Source organism: Chenopodium album, chromosome 11, assembly GCF_948465745.1.
Source record: "Chenopodium album chromosome 11, dcCheAlbu1.1, whole genome shotgun sequence".
Classification (NCBI taxonomy): domain Eukaryota; kingdom Viridiplantae; phylum Streptophyta; class Magnoliopsida; order Caryophyllales; family Amaranthaceae; genus Chenopodium; species Chenopodium album.
Window position 1 is genome coordinate 8,586,260 of NC_137844.1, and position 21,394 is coordinate 8,607,653.

Consider the following 21,394-nt stretch of genomic DNA (forward strand, 5'->3'; position numbering starts at 1 on the left):
AAATCCGGCAAGCGGCATGATCACTCGGCCCGTCCCGCCGGCACGGCCCATAGCATGACACGCGGCCCGCCAGGCACGGCACGGCCCGTGCAAAGTTATTGTACAATTTTTGTATTATCGAACCCCGTATTTCGTATAATAAAATAAGCTATAAAATTAAGTTATTCACCAATTATTGTACGATTTTTAATTTTTATTATAAATTATTGTATTATCGATTTATCGTACCGACATATAATAAAATAAGTTATTCATCAATTTTTGAGTTATCGGCTTATTGTACTCGTAAATTTTTTAATTATATGCATTGTTGCTTTTTGCTAAATAATATGGAGTAATATAATAATACAAAAATATAAACATAAATAAATAAAATTATTTAAATATACTCATTTTTAAAGTTGTTCAAAAATATATATCTCGATTTTTTTTTAAATTTAAAAAAAAAATAAAAATAAAAAAATTGGAAAAATCGGGGCGGCCCGCTGTCCGGCACGGTGGGTTGGGGTGTGCCAAAAGGTGGCACGGCATGGCATGAGGCACCCCCAGGCACGGCCCACGGTGGCCCGACACGACATGATGCCCACCTTTTCCTAGTATGTAGTGTCCACTAAATTTCATCTCTGTTTGTATACATATCTCACGTTTTTAAAATATATTGCAACATCTTCTTTGTTAAAGGCTCATACTTCGTATCTTTATTGCGACATTTTCTTGTTCGCATATTATTATCTGTATCTCTCTTCCCATTATATGAATATAATTTTATATTTCTTCCTTAGGTCTCTCTCAAATAATTACATGGTAATCTCAAATATTTTGCATCCATGACACGTTTCAATCATGAAAAAACGGAGGAAGTATCTTCTAATGACCCAAACACCGAAATATACATTTGACAATTATTTGGTTGAAAATGAATTTCACCTCAAGATACATTTCCTGTGATTATAAACTAAACACAACTTATAATTAAAGACAAAAAAAATAAAGAAGTGTCTGGATTTAGAAATTGACATGGTGCGTCACAAATCATGGTGTGTGTTTGTGGCACGAGATAGCACTTATAATGATGAAACATGGGATTCTATAATTGTTGCTTCCTATTTCCTAACCAGGATCATTAGCCTTGATGCATGAGCACTCAAAACCACCCAATTAATTAATTAAGTCAACTTATAATAATGTTCCTAATATATTTTAACCTTATAATATACTAGTACTTCGTAATAATTCATTCTACACTACAGTACTCTATATATATGCTCTGAAATATGTACAACTCATGTTTGATTAATTCTTCAAGTTACAACTACATTACTGATTAAGCAAGCTAAGCTCCATTTTCTCTTGTTATGTTATTTACGTAGTATATAATGTGTACTTACTCGACCTCTTCGTTTCTTTTTGTTTGTTTCATTAAAATTTTCAATTTGAGAAGAGATTAGAGAAACTTAACTAAAAAGAATCTCTGAAAATTATAAAAACGAATCTCTGAAAAAAAAAAAATACTTGTATTAGTTGTATAGATTTAGGTAGAGTCATGTTAGATTTGTCTCGATATGTAGTTTTAAACATACATCAAATTTTATAATTTTTAAACAAATAATTGAAGATCTAATGTTATATTTCTTTCATTGTTAAGTATGCAATAAAAAGGCAAATGAGCTCAAGTAAAAAAAAAAATAATAAAAAAAAAAAAATGGAGTTGAGTATAAAAGCAAAAACAAAAAGAGTTAAGTTTGTCGATCGTACAGGGATTTCATAGATAATAGGGTGGTTCTGAGCATGTGTAGGGTGGTCGATTGCACAGGGGCCCTAAGTAAATACTATAAAAGGGCCCCAATTTTTGAAATTTACTTATACAAAATTGATTTTAGGGCCCAATTTAACAAAATTGTACCGGACCATTTCCAATATTAGCATTTGTAGTCCCGCTTCTGATGGATAGTTATGTAAATATATAGTGCACAAAGTCAAATTATGTCATCTAATTTGAAACGGAGGAAGTATTTAGTGGGTAAAATCAAAAGACTAAAATATATTGCTACTTAATATAGTGGATTAGTGGTTTAACCTAGCTAGTAAAGTTGCTCGAGAGAGTGGTTAATTTTACCCTAGCAAGGTGCAAGATGCAATCATGCCACATTTAATGACAACAAAGAAGAAGAAAATTCAAAGGAAAGGGAGCAAGCACTATCACAAATTCACAATAAGATTATTGGTTGGACTCTAAAACCAACTACACTACATATATTAATGGTGGAATGGATCAATTAAGAATATATCATATATTTTAATTAAGGGAATATTTAATTGTATTCTTGAAGACAAGAGGATATTAATATAAAGATTTTTAAACCTACGTGTCATGAGGACATTAAATACTATGTTAAGTTGAGCCAAGTTATATTATTAGTAAATTAACTTAATAATTGTATGTATATTTTTCATGTGGGAGGTTGGAGGAGATGAGAAAATAAAGTATAAGTACATGCTTATCTAAACCATATTCACCAACCATATCATGATATGTTATTATCATAACTAGCTCTTTATATTTCAATTAGTGATGTAGACATCTATTAATGAATCATAAACTATGACAATTAATCATAAACTAAGGCAAAAAAGGTGATTTAAGTCAAACGGTAGGTCCATCTTTAGTGTGTCTCTCAATCATTTTCTAACAGCTTCACTTAAGTGTAAGAGTGTATGGTTTAGTTGATTTAATTCTCTTGTATACCTTACTAATTACGTGTTTAATAGCTTCACTTAAGTGTAAAAGTGTATGGTTTAGTTGATTTAATTCTCTTGTATACCTTACTAATTACGTGTTCAATATAGTAATTAGTAAGGTGTATACTTAAAAACCACAAAGTTACTAAAACGACAATGCGAGTTTAGGAGATTGATGAACTTATTGATTGTGAGGTTCTATTTGAAAATCAATCATATGACACGCACGTGTGTATAGTTTAGCCATTGCCCATCTTCATGACCTTAATATACAAGGATAGACGAGGGTTCTATTCGTTTCACACATGTACCTACCTATCAAAGTATGCTTGAGTGTGCTTTAATCAAATTTCTAGCCAAAAAAAAACTTGAAAAGAAAGAACTATATATAATTAGATATTTATTTTGATAAACTCTAATTAGATATCAGTATAAAGTACAATGATCTAGTTATAAAGTGGGTAATATTATATAATGCAGAGAGGAAAATGTGGTAGTATAATTATTAGATGTCAAAATGTCATTTAGCAAGAAGATTTGTCTCTAATGGTTTTGGTTACCAACAAAAACATAGTGCTAATCACTACATTAGTAGCTTAGAAAGCTCATAATATATGATAATCTACCACCCATCATTCGGAAAGTTCGACGATAATGCAATTGTGGAGTAGATTCCAATCTAATGCTTACAAAAGTTTTTCAAACATCTTGCTAATATACTAGATTTTTTAGGTCAATTGGATCATTTATTTAATATTTATGCATTTATAGCTATGTCATGTGTTCTAGATGTTTGAAAGTACAATGCTGCTCCCCTATTAATATGACGTTGATCCCGTGACAACGTCTTTCTAGAATTTTTTTTCCCATAAAAACTCTTTTATTAACATTTAATAGTAAATCGTACGGAGTACATGTTCGTACTCATAGAGAACCTAGATTGATTTATATGGAATAAGTACGTGCTTAAGAGGTTAAGATTGACACGAGTGGTGCGTATGCCTTTTGCTTGTAAATGCATGCGTGCAGGCCGTGCACTATACGATTAGGAAAGAATGGTTATATCGATATCTGTTGGTTAAAGTTTTGGGGTGGTGTTTAAGAGTTGAGATTAAATCCCGTTTACATCATTGTCTTTTGTGCTTTTCTTTATATCGAATTAGAAAAAAAAAAGTTCTAATATTTTGATTTTATATCTTCCTGAATGTAGATAGTACTCCATGGTTTGAATTGTAAGTATTTCGCAAATTCTTCAAGAAATGGTGCAATTACAAATTTACGTGTATTTGAATCGTAATATGAATTCTCCAAGAGAAACATGAAATTGCCCGTAAATTTGCCCTTTTGCCTTATAGAATGGGTAATTGGGTGAAATAGAAGGACATGTAGGGAGAAATACCAAGTGTGACTAGAGACAACCCTTAAGTTTGAAGTTGTGTCGTTTTCTTGTCTACATCAATTTTTCCTATAAATTCTTCTTTTTGTCATTTTTGCAGCTTAGATCACGGAGCTTACTATGGCACCTTAATGATATACGAAGTAAATTATAAAAATAAATAAATAAGAAAATCAGGAAAAAAAAAAAAAAAAAAAAAAAAAAAAAACTATACAAAATTGGTTGGGTTTGTCTATTAAAAAAAAAAAAACACTTCAGGTTTATGTAGCCAATATAGGTATGTAAGCATGTTACAAATTCAGTTTACTAGAAATGATAGACATATGTTGAAATCTTTGGTGGTTCAAAATATAATTAGAAAGGATATGATGTTACACACAATCCAAACTCGATCCATTAAATTAAATTAAACCTGTTATATCTAAAATGACGAGGAAATGAGGAATAGGTGATATGCAAAGAATGTAGAACAATTTGAAGCTTGATATGCTAATATACTTCATCCACAATTTGAATAAAACCACAGTGTTTATTACCAGTTTTGACACAACACATAATTAACAAGAACAGAATAAAATCCTAGGTAGTTTGATTTGCCTTGAAAACCAATGAATTTTAAGGTCGGAACCATTCAGAGTGTTTTGATATTTGCTCACGTAAAAATCAAGTTAAATGTATGATTTCATATGAGGTTTATTCTAAATTTACGCCGTGCAAGTTAACACTGAAACATCTTTATTATCCCAGAAACATGTTGAAGCCATGAGTACCTGGTAGGCAAATGTAACAACACTCTTTCCACAAATGTACACAAATTTCAGCAATCCATTACAAAATAATGAAGAACAAAATCCAATAACACAAACTAATTTGCAATTCCAGTGTTTTAAAATCCTGTTTATAATGTTCAATAATCAAATATAATCAGTTCCACAAAGTTTATGTTTGTCATGAAGATGCTAAGTTGCCTATGTTCTACAATTTGACAGCATTGGCAATCTCCAGAACATGAATATAATTGAAAAAATCATCAACCATCATACTTTGTATTTGGTATAAAACATCATGATTCTTCAACGTATGGCAACTTGCAAGGCGCCATGTGATCTTTGGCCTTGAAAGTTCCAAGCATTTCAGCAATAGACCTGCAACGGCATTGGTTCCCTGGCCGCATCACGTCCCCATACACAGCCATCTCAACTATATCAAGTTCTTTGTCTGCAAAAAGATTTTCTCCAAAGCTCAGTAAACAATTGCAAACGTTTTGCATGCATCTATCACTCAAGGTTTTTGGCAAAAATTACTAAAGAATACAGCACAAGGAATTTAGCCGAGATAATATAAGCAGGAAACGTTCCTTTTAAAACTGCCTACAAAAGTCACGAAGGAATGACCTACAGCCACATCATAACCCATAGCTCATGCATCTTTGCAGAATTTAAATCTACAATACTCCCAACCCAAAGAGGGAAAAAAAAAATGGACATTTCATCTAATACAACACACTTCCTAGATGGGCTATAAAAATACATAGATAATGAGGCAATGAGGAAGGTACAAGTATAACTCTTTGTGCTCAAGCCCTCTCTCTTTCCACATTTTTCTCTTTCCTTTTTATTTAAAACCCCTACTTTTTGTTCAACAATAGTCCTTTCCATATTTTATACACTTCATTTTTTGTAGTTTTGCCACAAATTAGCTGCTGTTTAATCGTTTTTCTTTATCACTATGCTTCTAGGAACAATGAAGATTTACACTAATGAGAAATGGAGAATTTTGGGAGCCAACTCATGCATTTAGAGGGTTTTGATGTGGATATGCGAGTCCATGCTAGCCTGTGGTTGGAGTAATGCTTATAAATTGCCACTACCTTTTATTAAATTGCATATGAACATAGAAAATATCAAGCGAGGATTATGGTTAATTATTTATACATAGTAATTATGTGAACCAAGGCCATATGCCCATATAGCTCCACATGATAAAATCCCAATTTGTCTCCCTAAGAAGGCCCTGTTCCTAGCTATGGTGGTGATGGTCAACCCACCTATCCTTATTGGTAAGGCACCCCTATCTCTGTAAAGGAACCACACACTTTCCCTTCTCCCCCCCCCCCCCTCTCTACTATCGATTAGATGGGGGGTGGATGTAACTATAAGGGTGATCCTAAGTACTCCTACGTCTCCGTTTAGATCATCGGGTTCCCGAGAGATTTGATCCTTTTTCCTCAAGTAGCAGCACATATGCATAGTGGCCACTATGGGTGGCCAGCCGCTTACAGAAGTGGTTGGTATCCCCACTACTCTTTGGATTTTGTAAACTACGGGCCTGCCTTTCCCCTCCACCAAGAACAATGCTCAATTCATGTAAATTCTCAAAGATGAAGAAACAAGATATGTCTAAGTTAACATCTAGAGACAAAAATCCATAAAGCTCACATTGACTATGTGTGCTTATACTTTCTTGAGCGTAAATAATGATCGGACCAAGTTAGATATACCCTTCCCATCTTTGTGTGCTTGTCATTTTTGCTTCTAGATTTTTAACCTAGGCATATCTTGTTTGGTGCATTCTAGAGAAAGGACATGAATTAAATTATCTGCTTAAATTACACTACTTTTTGAGAGATCTCATCATGCAAACTAAGAGCAAATCTCAAGGCTCTATTACAAAGTAGGTTCAAAGAAAGATGATGGGCTAAATATCTGAACAATGAGCATAAACTATTGTGGAGGGTGCATGTGGAAAGAAGTTGGGGAGGATCAAAGGATAGCTTTCAATTCTAAGTCCCCACATGTCAAATATCGAAGTGAAGAGTGCTGTATGTTTGGTAAAATGCATTTATAATTATCTCAGAGAATCAATGTATTCATTCTTCAGTCTTGTCCTCAAAGTACCAATAACGAAACAATGCTCAATGTCTAAATACAATTTTCTATCAAGTTTCAAAAATGGAACATTGGTAACATAAAATAATTTTTTGAAAAAATACGGAGTAATAGCAATGCAGGGAAACATACCAGTAAACTTCAAATCACAGGAATAGCCCCTCAGTATTTTGGGATCCATTTCTTTGTCAGATTTGTATCGGTTGACCCTAGTCTGAAGGATCTGACAATTGTCCATTGTGGACTCACCTCCTACAATGACAGTTTCCAATGTTCAAGCATCTCTTGAAATGTAAAAATTTGTCACTTAGTTATGACATTGTATAAGAAGGCACATCCAACATACCAAACTTTATATCAAATGCAAACGCTCACTATGCAAAGGAAAATTAAGGGTGAAATTAGACAACACTTTATAAATATTCTTTATTTGTCCTTTCAGGTGCCCAATCGGTTTCAGGTATCATGTCTGATGAAAAAATCTTTATATTTGGATGCTTCATTCAGGGTGGAAGTGATTTTGAAAAGAGGCAAAGGAATTAAAGTAATTTGAGCAAGGCAGAGGAAGGGAATTGGAAAATACTCGTATATCCTAACATGTTCCCTTGTTTCATGATGCTTTCATCTTCACAAAAGGAAAGGAAAGTGGATAATGTTTTGGCACAAATGTAACCCTAATAAACTCTATTACATCTCCCTCCAAGAAAACCTAAAGATAGTCGATTACTTCTTTAGATTTCTTACACATCCAGATGCTTAAATAACCCATTTGAGAGTGCAAAAAAGCATGCACAACATTTCAACAGTGCATCCCATATGCCTCAGACAGTTCATAACTGGGAAAAAAATTAAACAGAATTTTACAGTCTAAAATATGATCAAAAGTCAAAGAAACAAGAATAAAGCAAATTCTTTAAACTGTGTAAAAATGAGGTCACAGTGAGCTCTCCTCTAAAATAGCTAGTGTGTTTGATTCATTTTCAAATTAAAACCACACAAAATTGAGGTTAAAAAGATAAACAATCAAACCAGATTAAAAACAAATTTTTTTATATTAGGTTAAAACAAACGTCAATTGACCTGCGAGCCCTCAAAGACAAAAGCACGTGTCTTGGATGTTTTTGAAATTTTAATCACTAAATTAAGTTGCAATGATGCATCATCGATTAAGAGACTTCAAAGAACCCTAATATAGTCCTCAGCAGGGTTTTAAGTAAAAAGCAGCCACCATAATTAAAAGACATCAACAACAAATTGCCAAAAAAGGAGGAAAAAAATAACAGAAAAAATGGATACACTTCCAACCTATTGTTCCAATCATAATAGGAAAGTTCAAGGGATACAAAGCAAAAGAGCATGAAAATATCTAAAATATGTAATACACTCATATCACTTAGTAACGGAAAGCTGCTACAACTAATAAGGCTTTGGAAGATGGAAGTCACACCTTGAATTTGCCATACAATTTCCAGAGCATCTGGAGGAACTTGCAGAGCTTCTACATTTCCAAACCAGGTTATTTGAATCAAGTCGTCTCAAGTATGTAAGTCACTCCTACCAGATGTTTAGCTAATACCCATATAACTTGGAAGAGATCAGCAATATTAGACTCTCAAAGTAAAGTTCTAATGGGTTAAGGCGGAAATGCTATTAGTACCCATGGGTAATTCCAATAAGCAATCAGGATTGGCTTTTAACTGCCTGATGAAAGGGCCAACAGGCATTGTCTATGAGCAAAAATGTGATTACTGTTTTAACTCTGTTAATGGCCTTCAAGTTTGATTTTAAGCCTACCCCAGCAATTCGTCACTTAACCACTCAACATGCCTAAAGGATCTACAAAATGTGCCATTTCAAACAATTTATAAACAATCATTTAACAGCTTCACAAGCACACATCCCGTGCTATTGCAAATCATTCTGTCCTGCGTCTACACCAAGTTCTCTGAATGCGTTTCCTACTTGCCCCAAGGGTGCATAAGTATTACATGTATTAGGCACCCCACACGCTTTATGTACTCTAGGTGCTGCATTTTTCTTAGAACCTAGTTGCAGAGGATAATTGAAGAGTAACACCAGACTTCATCATTTCAATGCCTGATGGAGCTCAAACACACATCACTACTATAAAACATGTCTTGAAGACTGTGTAAAAGCAAATCTTAAGCTGATTGTGAAACTGAGGGAGTTATCATTTTTTTTTTCAGACGCCATTTAAAGAAACATGCAAGGGAAGTTTCATTGCCAAATGTATAACCATCTGCAAACGAGTAACAGTTCATATCCAAACTTATAACATTAAGTGTGTATAAATTTGGTGTAACTTCAAAAAAATGTGAGAAGGCGGCAATATAGAACTGATATAATCAGGCCCCTTATCAACTTTTAGACACCGTGAACGATAATGTTGATTTTTAAGATATATGCCACCAAAACTACAAAGAGGCAACCTAAACAATCAATCAGTCTCACTATATCAAATCATAACTTGATTCCCACAAGGCAACAACGCTTTTCTAGTTGCCGCAAAATGTGCTCCACTTGGGTTGATAAATCCATGTTAAATTGACCTAGAACTGACAATTTCCCAAGCTTAGCTTAGAGTACAGAATAATATGATAACTTCAACACATAACACTAAGTGCCTACATACTTCGTAGTCAGGTAAAGTCTATTTTGTCTGTCAACCTTCAACAATCAATCGCAAACTTGCAACATTTAAAAAAAAAACAAAGTAATACTTAATCCAGATAAGCTAATGATAACCTTTGCACTTCTCCAAACTCATTAAATGACCAAACAACTCCATTTGTTGACCTCCTTTCGGTGCCAATCCAAAATTTTCAAAAGCAACTCAGTTTTTTTTTTTTTTTTCCTCTCAAACTTAACACCATGCAAGCAGCCTCAATTCTAAACCTCACATTGTCATCCTAGGTCATTCACATCATTAACTTCCACCTAAAAAGTCGCCCAAGCGAAGCTATAATATACGAGAAGATATCGGTCATATATCACACAAATACACCAGTCATCACTTTCAATGCAGGATACTAAATCTCAATTTGCTACAAGATACAAGTTGAAACATACAGATATCCCAAAATTTTGGACCATCACTCACTCTTAATCACAACACAAAATCTCAATCAACTAGTAATAAAATACCCAACTTGCACCATTCATCTCCATCTCTAAAGCTACCCTTTTCTTCAAACTCACATCAAATCTACTTTTTGGGACACAAAAGCCAATAAAAATCACACAAAACCATTAAAATTACAATGAAATAATCAAAATTTCAACATAGATCACTCAAAGCACAAAACGATTCAGCATTATTTCAGCATACAAAAATCACACAAAATCCAATAATATACAAGAGAAATCCAAGAGCATATAAATCAATTAATTAACTACATAACATATTACAAATTAAAGAAATACCCAACAAAAATCAGACAAAATCCAGTAAGAAAAATGAATTTTTGAGAGGAGAAATGACCTTTGGAGAAAGGGACAATATGATCATACTCAAAGCAAAGACAACCAGAACAATTGCAGAAACGCTTGCAAACGATGTTGCCGGCAACATCCTTCCTCCAACGGTCGGGATGACGGCCTGGGACAAGAGCAGCTTTAGCCCAGCACATGTTCTTAGCTTTCTTATCAAAGAATCTTGGCCTCAAATTTTGATTATCATTCTCTTCTTTTTCGCCATTGTTTTTGCTCATTTGATTGGGTACTCTACAGTTTCCACTTCTCTAATACTGTTGTTCTTGGGATTTGGGATTTTCTTTGCCATTTTTGGTTTGGTGCAGAGATTTTGTTGCAGAATTTTAGTGTTTGGTAGGGCTAGTGGATAAAGGTGGCAATGGTTGGGCTGGCCCAGGGTATGGCACGAACCATCGTGAGAAAAGTCACGGCATGTTACGAGTATGGTCATGGGGTAAGCACAATTAGGGGTGTGCATAAATGGACCTGGATCGGAAAACCAACCGAGATCGGAGCGGGGGATTTCGGGTCGGTCTTCGGTCCTCACAAATTGGCGATTCCGGGTTTTCGGTCCGATCCGCATAAAAATCGAAAAGTGTATTTTTGTAATATTTTAGGTAAAAATATTAAATTTAATGTTTATTTTTCTAAAAAATTTATGTACAAAACTTGTAATTTATAAATTCTAGGTGCAAAATAGGAAAGAACGCAAATAAAAACAACATGTTAAAAATGTATGTATATATTAAGATACTAAAATGCAAAAAGAAAAAAAAAAAATATATATATATATATATATATATATATATATATATAACCGGTCCATTCCGGTCCAAAATCGAACCGGATCGGAATAAATAGGTCCGGACCGGAACGCGGACCGGTTGATTCCGGTCCGGTCCCGGTCCCCAAAAAAAGTCGATTTCGGGTTCCAGTCCTGGTCTGGTTTTGGACCGGTGCACAGCCCTAAGCACAACACCACATGTTACCATTGGTCAAAGCCACACCAACCCGACCCATCCCATTTAAAATCGACCCAAAAAATATCCTATTTAGATTTTGGCTAGTGTAGATACAATAATTTATTATGCTTAATTTTGAAAATTGTCCAAGCCGACATCATCGAACACGATCCAGATATCTGAATTGACACCTCTATTTTGGCCTTTTGGGTACTTGGTTGGGCATGATTCATTTTTCTTTTCTAAAAAATAAAACACAGCAAAGCGAGGTCAAAAATAAGTGAAATTGCAAGTGCAGACATGGTGTCACGTGAATTTAAGTCATGCTTTGGTTGTCAGTTTAATTCAGCTTTTTTCATTTTCAAGTCAAGTAGGTTTTAGTCAATTTTGAGTCAATGTTAAATTATATAAAATGATGATCGACTTAAAATCACATAGAATTTTCTTATAGTATTCTTGGCTTTTATTAAAATTCCAAAATAATTCCAAAATGTCATTGAATACACCTACCTTTATCTGAACACGAGTAAAATCAAATATTTTGTATAAAAAACTAGTACAAGCTTGCATATCTTTCAAAAAAAAAAATTTCTACAATACATATACGGACGAGATCGACAGGCATGAAGGATGCATGTATATTTTGTCATAGAGTAATAAGTTACAAATTTTGATTGATTGGTACACAATAACACACATAAGAGTAACAAGAACTAATATACACAAAGTACATGCATCAAAATTCTTCCACTTTAACAGCATCACGAGCAAATTCATAAGCATCTTTAGGCCTATATTTCTTAACACCAGCAGTAAACAAAACCTTATCAGACTTGGAACTTTCAACATTGATGCTAGTCACTTTAACCCACACTAACACTTTGGTCTTCATACCTTCAACTCCCGTAAGCTTTCCTTTCGATAACGTGCCCTTAACACGATTAGCGTACCTCATGATGCTCGAGTCCTTAAAGCATACCTCACAAGGGGAGGACATGTACAAGATGAGCTTCGATCTCGATTCATCAAACTCGTAGCATATGATGTTCTGAGGAAAGAGTCCCGCCGGAAGGTTGAAGTCTCGAAGGAGGTCCGGTAAGGGTTTTTGAGTCTTTCCCTTTAACTTATTGAATACCCATTTTGCTTTGCCTTCAATTGTACTTGAAATAGACTACATTTGAAGATAACTTTTTGTTAGGTGTGATGTGTGAAGTAACACCAAGGCACTAAATTTGAAAAAATTTAAACATAAATTAATTATGCACCACGATGAAATTAGTAAAAATATTGTACAACACCAAAGTAAAAATTTTCTAATGCACATGTTTATTATGATCACACGTACAAGTTATAGAGTAATTATTCATGAGATGCCCCATTAAAATTACAATATTTTGAAATAATTTTTAACTTACAAAATACATGTATAATCGATGACTCAATAATGTTCATGGAATGTGCTCAAAATAAGCTTTTGCACCCTAGCATCAATCAATGTACAACATATATCAAGCACATAAAGATAGATGCTATCTTGATCTAAATCTAAAATAAATTTGTGTATGGTCTTTTACTTTTTAGTTGAGAAGACCGGATATAGATGAGATTAGATCCTAAATCTTGATTATCATAATGCTCCAAAATTAATATAACCTTATCAACTAAACTAGCTGAAAAAGTACAACTATCTAAAAATAAACAGGTAGTGTCTAATAGTGAAATAACTAGCTACATGAAAGCATACGATGACAAAATAGTAAAACCAAGCGGTACAACAATTGGGAGGGGATTGAAACCTAACCACCCAGTTTTGATCCTCGAATCCAGATTAGCCCAAAGGGTAAATCGGGTGAAACACAAATAAAAAATAAAAAAGATTAAAATCAAATGTTTACATGATGCAAGAGAAGAGGATTAAAAGAATGGTAGGTGAAACACATACCGATGAGAGATCATAAGTAACGGTAGATAATTCTTCTTTGGTCTTCTTAGAGATCCAAATACTCCCAACTTTCAAGCTCCCAACTTTTGTTAATACTTTCTCCATTTTTTTTCTCTTCCTTCTAATCTATTTTCTCTCTTTTCATTTCCCTATTATGAAGAATTAATAAATTGGGAAACTATTAGTGTAATTTAGTGATAATGAAGCTTCTATTATAATTATTATTCTCTCTCCAATTATACAAGTTCATAATTTAAGCTAATTATAAGAAAGTTGTATCATGTATTCATGTGACAATTATGTCTTTTATATGTTAAGCTGGAAAAACAAGTAAAGATGCGCCGAATTGACAGAATACTCCAAATTGACAGCTATGTGCCTATGTATACGTTCTCAATGTTTTTGTAATTATGAGGAAACTATATATTCATCAATTTTATTAATTATTTAAGTCGGAGTTTATGTAATCAATGATTAATTATGCATATTGTTTGCCTATATATTGGATGTCTTTCAATTTTATTTTTTTTGACGAGTCTTTAACTTTACATTGTCCCACTTTTTTATTTTTTTTATTTTTTTTATTTTTATTTTTTTTAAGGTAAGAAGAAGGATCCTACTGAGCCGGCACCTCTCACAAGTTTAGCCAGCCTAGCTCCGCAGGTTATCGCTTGAGAGTAGAGGGGAGAGGTAAGGAAATCCCCCTATTCCCAATCATTTTGTAGTTAGTGGGGCTCGAACTCGTGACCTCAAAATCACAAGGTGAGTTCCCCACCAACTCCACCAAACTTTGCTTGGTATTTACACTGTCCCACTTATTAGAGCATCGTATGGTATATAACGCTGATAGAATTATGAAGCAATAACTAGAAGTCTGGGAGCAATTGAGTGCGTACATGACAATGTATCTGAGAGCATTGAGAATGATTTTTATGTTGGTGTGTGCATAATATGCACTTGCATGTATTTATGGTGGATGGTCGACTTTGCTTTCTACTCAAGAATTGTAGACTTTAAGGATTTTATCCATTTTTTTTTTTTTTAAATTGGCATTCATAATAATGATCAAATTATATGAGTGCGAGTACTTGTGATTTTGTTAAGATCAGATATGCTTCAATTGCATGAATACTAATAAATTGAATTAATTAATGCATAATGGAAAGATCAATGTTTTAATGAAGTAAAACGTAACTAACAAAGAAAGTGATGTTGAAAAAATTCAATCAACCAATGTTTACAAAAAGTTTGAAGGCATGGTTATTAAGATCAAGGGGGAAAGAATTCTTGATCTAATGGTAGAATAAATTTGGAAAAGCTACTTATACAATATAAGATGAATTCTATTGTAAAACAATGTTGTTTTATATTGAGTTGATCACTAATAATCGAGTGTATTTAAAATGTTAAGGATACATAACTTTCATCATAACATAATTTCTAGTGTAAGATTATAATCTTATAACATAAGAAATTGATTAGTTTAAGTTAAGTTTTGTTATGTTCAAAATTTGCATTTTTTTTAATGCACAGCCCAAACACAAGATGAAACGGGCCAACCTAAAGTCTAAAACAGATCGCAGCCCAACGGCCCAATAAACGGGGCCGGTCATCTCTGGTTTGTTAGTCTTTACTGCACCACTTACAGCAACATATCGCAATGAGGGGCTGAGCTTCAAAGTGTTTGATCATTGCTCGTATCCACTTGATTTTCATTCATCTAAATTTAATTTTTGGAAAAAGATATATATAACCTTAAAGGCTGCATATAAAAAGCTAAAGATGAAAATAATTGATAATTAATAAATATTTATTACTCTGATTTATTCGTGAATTGTTGATAAATTCCCAACTTAATACTAAAAACATGAAGTATATTAAATGCTTATATGAGGGCTGCATATGGCATTACCTTTTTTTTTTTTTTTTTTTTTTTAAGATTATGAATCTTTAATTGAATTTGAATTTCTGAAATAAATGATAATTACTATGTGTGTGAAGAAAACACGGATTAAGGCCCTGTTCACTTCACCTTAAAAAAAAATATTAATTAAACATAATTTCAGTTCAGTAAAAATAAGTTCAGTTTAATAAAATTAATTTCAGTTCAGTAAAATTCAGTTTTCTTAAAGAAGAATTATAATAGAAAATCAGTAAAAATAATTTCAGTTCAGCAAAAATAATTTCAGTTCAGTAGAATTAATTTAAGTTCAGTAAAAATAATTTAAGTTCAGCAAATATAATTTTGTTCCAGTAAAAATAATTTCAGTTCAGAAAAAATAAGGTGAAGTGAACGGAGCCTAAATCATAAGAATTTGGGTATGGCAATGTCCTAAGGATATAAATACATCACTAATTGTTCTTTTAAAAAAAATTATAAATTTATAATTAATAAGTTCTCCGTAATAATTATAAATTGAGTATAAAATACCCTGATACCATACATTTGATTGTATATAAGATTCTATACCTTTGGTACGATATCTAAGATTTGTCCTAATATGCATGATTTCCTATATTCCTAACACGTCATTATTTAAAATAATATTTACCTTTTATATCAAACATTTACGCCCCGGTGAAAGGTTTGTTTAACTATGGAGTTACACAGTCTTAACTTGGCAAAAGTTTAAAATACCAACTAGATTAGCACCCATGCGATGCACAGTTTCACAAATAGAACCGGCTAAAGTTTGGATATAATATTAAAAATTCCAACGCTTCATGTATTATATATTCATTGGAAGAGTAAATTGAATTAAGAAAATTGAAAAATCTTGTACAACATAGAGGTATAACACAAAGAGGGAGCAATGAGATGAAATTGGTAAAACCCTTCGCTTCTAAAGTCTTGTGTATACTAAAAAACAATAACCCTTCTAAACAACCTAGAATCGCAAATCACAATATCTTTTCAATCGTTTCGTATTTGTGTACCTACACAAATAAAAACAACAAAATTAAAAATCAAAATTTTAATTATAAGCTGATTCACAATTCCAATAAAATTTTGCAATTTTAAAAAAATATAAAAATCAGTAGGGAATAATAAATTTAATTGGAACCATGTTGTCCATATAATTTTAATTTTTTTTTATTAAAAAAAAAAAAAAAAAAAAAAAAAAAAAAAAAAAAAAAAAAAAAAACATACCTTCAAGATGAAACCATGTATATGTAAAATTAACCTTAATACCTTCAAAACTAAAATAGTATTTTTTTTTTTATGAAACACAATCCCATCAATAAAGTCCACCACTCCATCATTTCATGACCAAATACATTGACCTCAACAATGCTAACAACTCCTATAAAAACTCCAACAGTTATTATTGATATTATTAATCACCTAAATAAAGCTACCTATTTTGAAACAATTATTCAACAAATTTTTTAAGTCATTCAAACTGACCAATTAAAATAAAAGATGTTTAAAAAAAATAACCAATTGATGAATAAAAATGAAACATTCAGAAAGTTTTTATGAGAGGCACAACCACACCACAAGTGAGAGATTTTTACAAATTTACAATACAATCAACAACATCAAATGTGAGCCTTTATTAAAATTAATGACAATTACCAAAAATGGAAAAATAAATTAAGAACTACTTATATAGTACCAAGAAGGACAAGATCATATATACGGAGTACTATATAGTACCATTGTATCAAGTTCTTAATTAATGCCAAAATTGACAACAAAGTAGTAGAGCAAGAACAAATTCTTAAGGCCACAAGCCAAAGTAAAGATTGCGACAAAACAAAGTGGAGCTAATATCAATTAATAGCCTCCAAGGTTGGAGGTCCAATCGTTGGAATTTCATACAAAGTATTGACTAAGGCAACGTGTTTGATGAATGATGACTAAGGACTAAAACTAAACTAAACGTCATCTCCAAGAAATTTAATGTAAATTTGACCATTTCAAACGTGCGGCATTCAATTTGTGTTTTCATAATTGCTTTTGCTACCAACACCACAATTTTTTGATTTGACTATATTTTGCTGACCTAATAAGTGTGCATTAGACTGATTAGAGGCTTGTTTAATGCCTTTTTGGTGCTAAATAGTAAAGGATTACCTCCTTCTCCTTCACTATTTATTTCCGTTTTCACCCTAAGATTTTTTTTTTTTATTTTTTTTTTTAATTTATAAACAGAGTATTACAAAAAATAAAAAAGTAAGAAGTATTTTCAATTAATTCGTAAGATGAAGGGACACTATTGAATCAGCATTTCTCACAGGTCAATATAATGGTTTGCTAAGTTTAGAGGGTGATTCAAGAAGACTAGGATTTAAAAAAATACATTTTTCTTAATTGTAACTATCTTCTTGATTATTACTCCCGTCGTCTTGTATCCTTTCCATGCACGTCAGTTGTTTACATGTTTTATATTTTAATAAGTTTTACAGTGATACGCATATGCTACAGTAACTACTACTCCGTAACTAATGGGATCTTTTACCAAAATAACTTATTTTACAAAAATATTTACCAAAACGGATAGTTGTAATTAGGGCTGTTCATCGGTCCAAGACCAGACCAAAGAGCGAAAAAATTGAATTTTAAGAACTGAAGACCGGACTGATTAAGCTAGGACCGAACCCGGACTGGACCGAAAAAATCGGTCTAAAACCCGGACCAGAGTATGGACCGATTTTAGAATTTTTTTTAAAAAAAATCCCTAAATTTAAATAATTTATGGAAAATAAAGAAAAAAACAATATTTTAATTTTTTTTTTTTTTTTTTTTGTATGTTTAGTACGAAAAGGATCATACAACTAAAGCTTTCCAAGCTTGTTAAGGATAATTTTAATCGTTATTAAGGTTTTATGTATATTTTTAAGCAAAAAATTTGGTTTGGTCCAAGACCGGTTTTATAGGGTTTTGGAATAAACCGCACCAAAGACCGGAAAAATAAATTTCTTGACCTGGAGACCAGACCAAATTAAATTTGGTCCGGTTCGGTCCGATCCAATCCGATCCATTTTTTCGGTTCGGACCAATTTTTAAATACCTCTAGTTGTAATTTTAATTCCAAAACTAGCTAAAATGTTGACTAGGAAGAAAATTATTTATTTCTTATTTTTCCTTTGAACTAGTTTGGTTCACTTTTTTGTTTTTGTTTTGTGTTTTGTGTGTGTGTGTGTGTGTGTGTTTTTTAATGTATTTTTGGTTTATTTTACTTATTTTTTGGGTTTATTTTTTTAGGTTCGAAAACTTAAAAGCTATATACAAATATACGTAAAGTCGCTCATAAAAACCCTAATTTCAAGATATATATATATATATATATATATATATATATATATATATATATATATATATATATATATCTCACACACACACACACAAAGCCAATTTTTTTTGTCTTGATCGTATCACAAAAAATTGAAATTTGAAGTAGTATTGTTCCATCAACACAACCACAAATTTATACGACGATAAGGGATTTTAAGGTATTGTTCATCCTTTTCATGTTCTCTAATTGTATGCTCTCTGTAAATGTCGGCTAATTTTTGTTAATCGGAAGTTTGGAACAATTTTTTGAGTGATTTTTAATTTTGTGTAACTTTATAAAAAAATTGGGAATTGTTGCAAATATATTATGTTGAATGTTATTTCCCAAATTAATGGGTTATTTTAAACTATGTCTTTAAAATTTTCCAAAAATTAAAAAAAAAAACAGAAAAAATTAAAAAATAGAAAAACCCAAAAAAAACAGGGAATGTGGGCAAACCGGAATTTAAAGGCCATATACTACGTACAAAATTACTGGCCTTTAAATTTTCCAACTAAAAAAAAACAAAATTTAAAATATACCAAAAACAACAAACAACAAGCAAAAAAAAAAAAAAAAGTAAACCTTTCCGGTTAAAAGAATAAGAAATAAATAATTTCATTCCAAGTCAATTATTTAGCTAGTTTTGGAATTAAATTTATAATTAGCCGTTTTGGAAAATAGTTTTGTTAAATCAATCATTTTGGTGAAAGATCCTAACTAATGACTAAATGAACTTGCATATATAAGAAACTAGTTCTTTGCCCGAGCAATGCTCGGATATTCAAAAGGAAAAAAAAATATTTTTATAAATTACTATAAGTTTGAGAAGTGTCTATTTATGTTATCAAATTATTATAGATTAGATACGGTAATGTAGAGTACTTATCTCTAATTTTAGTTTCCTGACATCTTATGAATTTAAAATTGAGTTCAAAACCTTTTTTAGAGTAGAAAACGAACAATACATTTTATATATTAACGATTAAAGATTCAAGGTAATATACAAAAAATATTTTATTTATTTAAGTTTTTATTGTTGCTCTATTTTTTAGGTTGTATATTTTTTTTTTTTATCAACTATGTTATTAATTTTCATGAACAAAAAAGAGAAAAAAAAACGATAAATATTATGTAGAATGGCCCACGTGTGGCCCATTTAGTTAAAGTTCGGCCCGCGTGCGGCCCGTCATTTAAATTTCCATGAAATTAAAAAAAAAAAAAAAACCAAAACCAAAACCAATGTTCGTCTTTCTCCTTCTTCTTCTTACCCACGTTTTCTTCATTTTCATCAGTTACACTCCATTACTATCGAATTAACTCCATTTTTCCAAATAATCGCAGCACTACTTCATTTTTCAACTTTAAATTTATTTGCATGTAATTAATTTTCAGTTCGTTCGTACTTATATATAAACCCTAACTTTCGTCATTCTTGAGTACATTAATGTCTGACTTTTTGTCGATTAAAGATTCTTCGCCTCTAAAAGTTTATCATAAACGAATTAAATAACCATGAAAATAGGAGAAGACAGTTTCAATAGCTGAAATGTTTATTATATTTTAATTATTTTTAGGTTATACATTTTTTTTTTGAAATCCTTTTTTATAACTTATTATTTCGATTTCATTCTAAAGCTGCATTGAAGAAGCGTGGTCCTAAGCCAGGTTCTAAACGAGGTCGAGCTGTTAGGTTTGAAATTCTATTCTATTTATTTTGCAAAAAGTCTTGTTTGGATAGAGTATTTGTTGTTTGATAATAGAATATTTTTGTTTGGAAACAAAGCAATTCTGGTTTGATGCAGAATATTTTGGTCTGGAATTAACTTATTGTTGTTTTTTGATAATAGATTATTTTTGTCAGGATTTATAATTACTTTGTAAGGAATTAGATTGTTTTAGTTAAGAATTAAATAATTTTTGTTTAATAATATGATGTTTTTGTCGGGAAATAGATAGTTTTTGTTTGACAATAGAATATTTTTGTCAGGAATTAGCTTATTATTGTGTGATATTACATTATTTTGACAATAGATTTTTTATTTTTAATAGAATATATTTGTCAGTAATAAGATTATTTTTGTCTAGAATAAGATTGTTTTTGTCAAGTTATAATTTTAATGTTATTTTTACTTTTCAATTTTTCAGTTCTATTACTAAAGTTGATATTTCAGACATAACAGTTGGTACTAAATCCACACTAATCAACTTTGTCTAGTTCTGAAAGATCTTAGTGAGCAGCAAAAGAAGGATGTTATAGATATTGGTTTTGGTGGTTTGCTACATCTTAATTTGAAGGATAACATTAGCCATCAGTTATACAACTATGTAGTTACTCATTATAATCCTAAGGCTAGAAATCTGATTGTTGGTAAAAAGAAACTTGTCATTCATATAGATAGTTGTGATATTGCTGATGTGTTGGGTATTCCTTACACTGATAAATTTGTGAAAGAAATATCTAAAATGAAGAAAGGATTTAATCCTGATGATGCTTTGAAGTCAGAGTGGAGGCAATTTTTGGGTTTAGATAATGCTGTTGAATGTGAAAAAGTTGGTGAAAGCAAGAAAAGTAAAATTGGAGATACTAAGAAAAAGACATGTCAATTTTGACACGTACTTATGAACAGTTGTTTGAGAAATTTAGAGATGGGGGTTATGAATTCAAGAGACTTTTTGTTCTTTTAGCCGTA

The 21,394-nt window shown here is 31.7% G+C and overlaps 2 protein-coding genes across 2 annotated transcripts; both read right to left on the reverse strand.

The window, feature by feature from the left end:
- Window positions 1–5,004: 5,004 nt before the first annotated feature.
- Window positions 5,005–10,869, reverse strand: LOC145568476 (uncharacterized). The gene is made up of 3 exons (XM_081627898.1): window positions 10,526–10,869; window positions 7,156–7,275; window positions 5,005–5,353 (listed from the first exon to the last, which is right to left on the reverse strand). The coding sequence occupies exons 1-3, from the start codon at window positions 10,752–10,754 to the stop codon at window positions 5,199–5,201; spliced, it is 504 nt and encodes a 167-aa protein (XP_081484024.1). The 5' UTR covers window positions 10,755–10,869; the 3' UTR covers window positions 5,005–5,198.
- Window positions 10,870–12,104: 1,235 nt separating this feature from the next.
- LOC145568477 (uncharacterized protein At5g01610-like) lies at window positions 12,105–13,588 on the reverse strand. Its single transcript, XM_081627899.1, has 2 exons — window positions 13,420–13,588; window positions 12,105–12,648 (listed from the first exon to the last, which is right to left on the reverse strand). Exons 1-2 carry the CDS (start codon window positions 13,522–13,524, stop codon window positions 12,214–12,216), a joined length of 540 nt encoding a protein of 179 aa, XP_081484025.1. The 5' UTR covers window positions 13,525–13,588; the 3' UTR covers window positions 12,105–12,213.
- Between the last annotated feature and the right edge of the window lie 7,806 nt (window positions 13,589–21,394).